Here is a 2,051-nt window from a genome sequence, read left to right as displayed (position 1 = left end):
TGCCGTGCCCTGGCAGCCGAGTGCAATTTTCGCTGCCCAGAGTGTGATAACTCACTGACCGAGTACATCATGAGCAGAAAAGTGGTCATGGGGCTCAGTGATCGCAACATGAAAGCTGAGGTGTTACGGTGCTTCCCTCGCCTGACGTCCGTGAGTGATGTGGCGAATCAGTATTATTTACGTTACTTTTCCTTTGCTCCCCACATTGCATATTATATTTTAAGTTATATCATTACACCATCCTGTGTAATTGGGGGGAGAGTGTAGGAGTTTGTATTTACCCAAGCGCGGTACGATATGTTGGTCTATATACATGCAGGTGCCATGGGAACCAGGAGTCAAAAAAAAAAAAAAAAAAAAAAAAAACAGGAGTAGGTGTGGACCTCGCTCTCTGTCACGGCGTGCCTTGTACTCCCTCGCTCAACAAATAAACGCAACCAAGATTCTGGTGTCCCTGCTACCTTTCACACCCCAACAGTATATGAGGTATATAACAGTATTTGTATATGAGGCCACGTGGAGAACTCCATAGAAAGTAAGAAACATCATGAAAACTTATGGCAGGGGCTGCCACGTATAGTCTAGTAGCTTCTTCCATCTTCCCTTATTTATTTATTTATTTATTTATTTATTTTTATGAAATATGGACATTTAACTTAATGGAAGCTGTATAAGCAGGAGAGATGACTAACTTTCAGTTGAGATTTTTAGTGAAGGACATTTCAACTATTTTTAGTGTAGAGGAGGGAGATCGTTGAATGTCATTGATGAAGGTTGTGTCAAGTGGATACACGATGGAATTGCGCTTTTGTTGCATTGAACCAAGGAGCTTAATATACTCATTATGCCCCCATGCATTGAACACAACCTTTTCCACGGCCCATTCTTATGTTTGATTCCTGTTGAGTTTGATGTCTGGCAAATTTCTCTTATTTACTTTTTCTTTATTTATCAGTCTATCAACTATGCATAGCTCTCTCTCTCTCTCTCTCTAATAAGTTACAACACTGCTTCCTCTGTCCCTCTCGTGTCCTGATTACCCAACCCTCCTCGTCTGTCCCTGCCTTTCTTGGAATGCGGCGTCATGTAGAACCAAATCTAGGACGTCGGGAAGAGACTCAGTTATCATACTGTTCCGTGCGAGAGAAGTCAGAAGGGAAGGTAAGTTATTTGCTGTACTGTCGAACGGATTTTTCTTCGATAATTATCTGATTTCTGGCCACTTAATTCAGATATATATTGTTTTATTTTATTGTTTTACTACTGTTACAAATAGTGTGGCTAAATCTGTAAAAAAATAAAGGATTGGGGATAGGTGTTCATAGTATTAAAGTAGAAAACAACAGAAATCATAAAGAAAAAAAGGGTTGATGTGTGGATTATAAATAATTAGATTTAAGACCTGCCTTGCGGTAGCCTGCAGTATTTGACGTTTATTTTGTCCTTGCCGTTGTTCGGTCCGATTATCCTTTCCCATAGTGCCGAATTTAACCCCAACCCGGCAAGTTTTACGTTCTGTAAGGGTGTACGTAGACCATTTAGGATGTGGGGTACAACTTTTAAACTGATGTCGTTCTGCAGCTGTTTTATTCATGAGGTACTAAAGCAGGATGGAAGTGCTGGTAGTATCTGTCCCACCTGTATATTTCAAAGTTGTTTGCTGCTAGCCGTGGGACTGCGCCGATCCTGCCGTAGGCTCTCATTCCCCTCAGCGCCCATTGGGGATGCCAGGGGCCAAGGAAGATATAAATAACAAGTGCCTTAGGGCAAGAAGTCATAATTAGTTATGAAATGCCCGCAGCTCTTCATTGTTGTTTAGCGATGAGGGATTATAGTAAGTACCATTCGGGAGAGTCGAGTGCCACTCGTTAGAGTTTATGTGCGAGTGTGGATAATGTTTTATTTATTTATTTAATTTTATTTTATTTAATTTAATTTCATTTCATTTCATTTCATTTCATTCATTCATTCATTCATTCATTCATTCATTCATTTGTTTATGTATTTAAAATGTTGCTGCTGTAGTTCAGAAGTTATGTTAGAGCATAAAC

General features: G+C 39.9%; 1 protein-coding gene across 7 annotated transcripts in view; it reads left to right on the top strand.

Annotated features, from left to right (window-relative positions):
- The window catches only part of LOC135107039 (uncharacterized), a 16,645-nt gene continuing 14,594 nt past the window's right edge, over positions 1 to 2,051 (top strand). The window contains exons 1-3 of one of the 7 annotated variants that reach the window (XM_064016619.1): positions 55 to 150; positions 320 to 486; positions 1,091 to 1,161. In XM_064016619.1, the coding sequence (XP_063872689.1) occupies positions 70 to 150; positions 320 to 486; positions 1,091 to 1,161 (319 nt within the window). In that variant the 5' untranslated portion in view covers positions 55 to 69. Of the gene's footprint in view, positions 151 to 319; positions 487 to 1,090; positions 1,162 to 1,473; positions 1,598 to 1,632; positions 1,835 to 2,051 lie in introns of those variants that run through there. The other 6 variants (XM_064016622.1, XM_064016621.1, XM_064016625.1 and 3 more) reach the window with 6 other exon arrangements.

This window comes from Scylla paramamosain, chromosome 14, assembly GCF_035594125.1.
Source record: "Scylla paramamosain isolate STU-SP2022 chromosome 14, ASM3559412v1, whole genome shotgun sequence".
Classification (NCBI taxonomy): domain Eukaryota; kingdom Metazoa; phylum Arthropoda; class Malacostraca; order Decapoda; family Portunidae; genus Scylla; species Scylla paramamosain.
The sequence above is the reverse complement of the archived record's forward strand: the minus strand, read 5'-3'. Positions and strand labels throughout refer to the sequence as shown.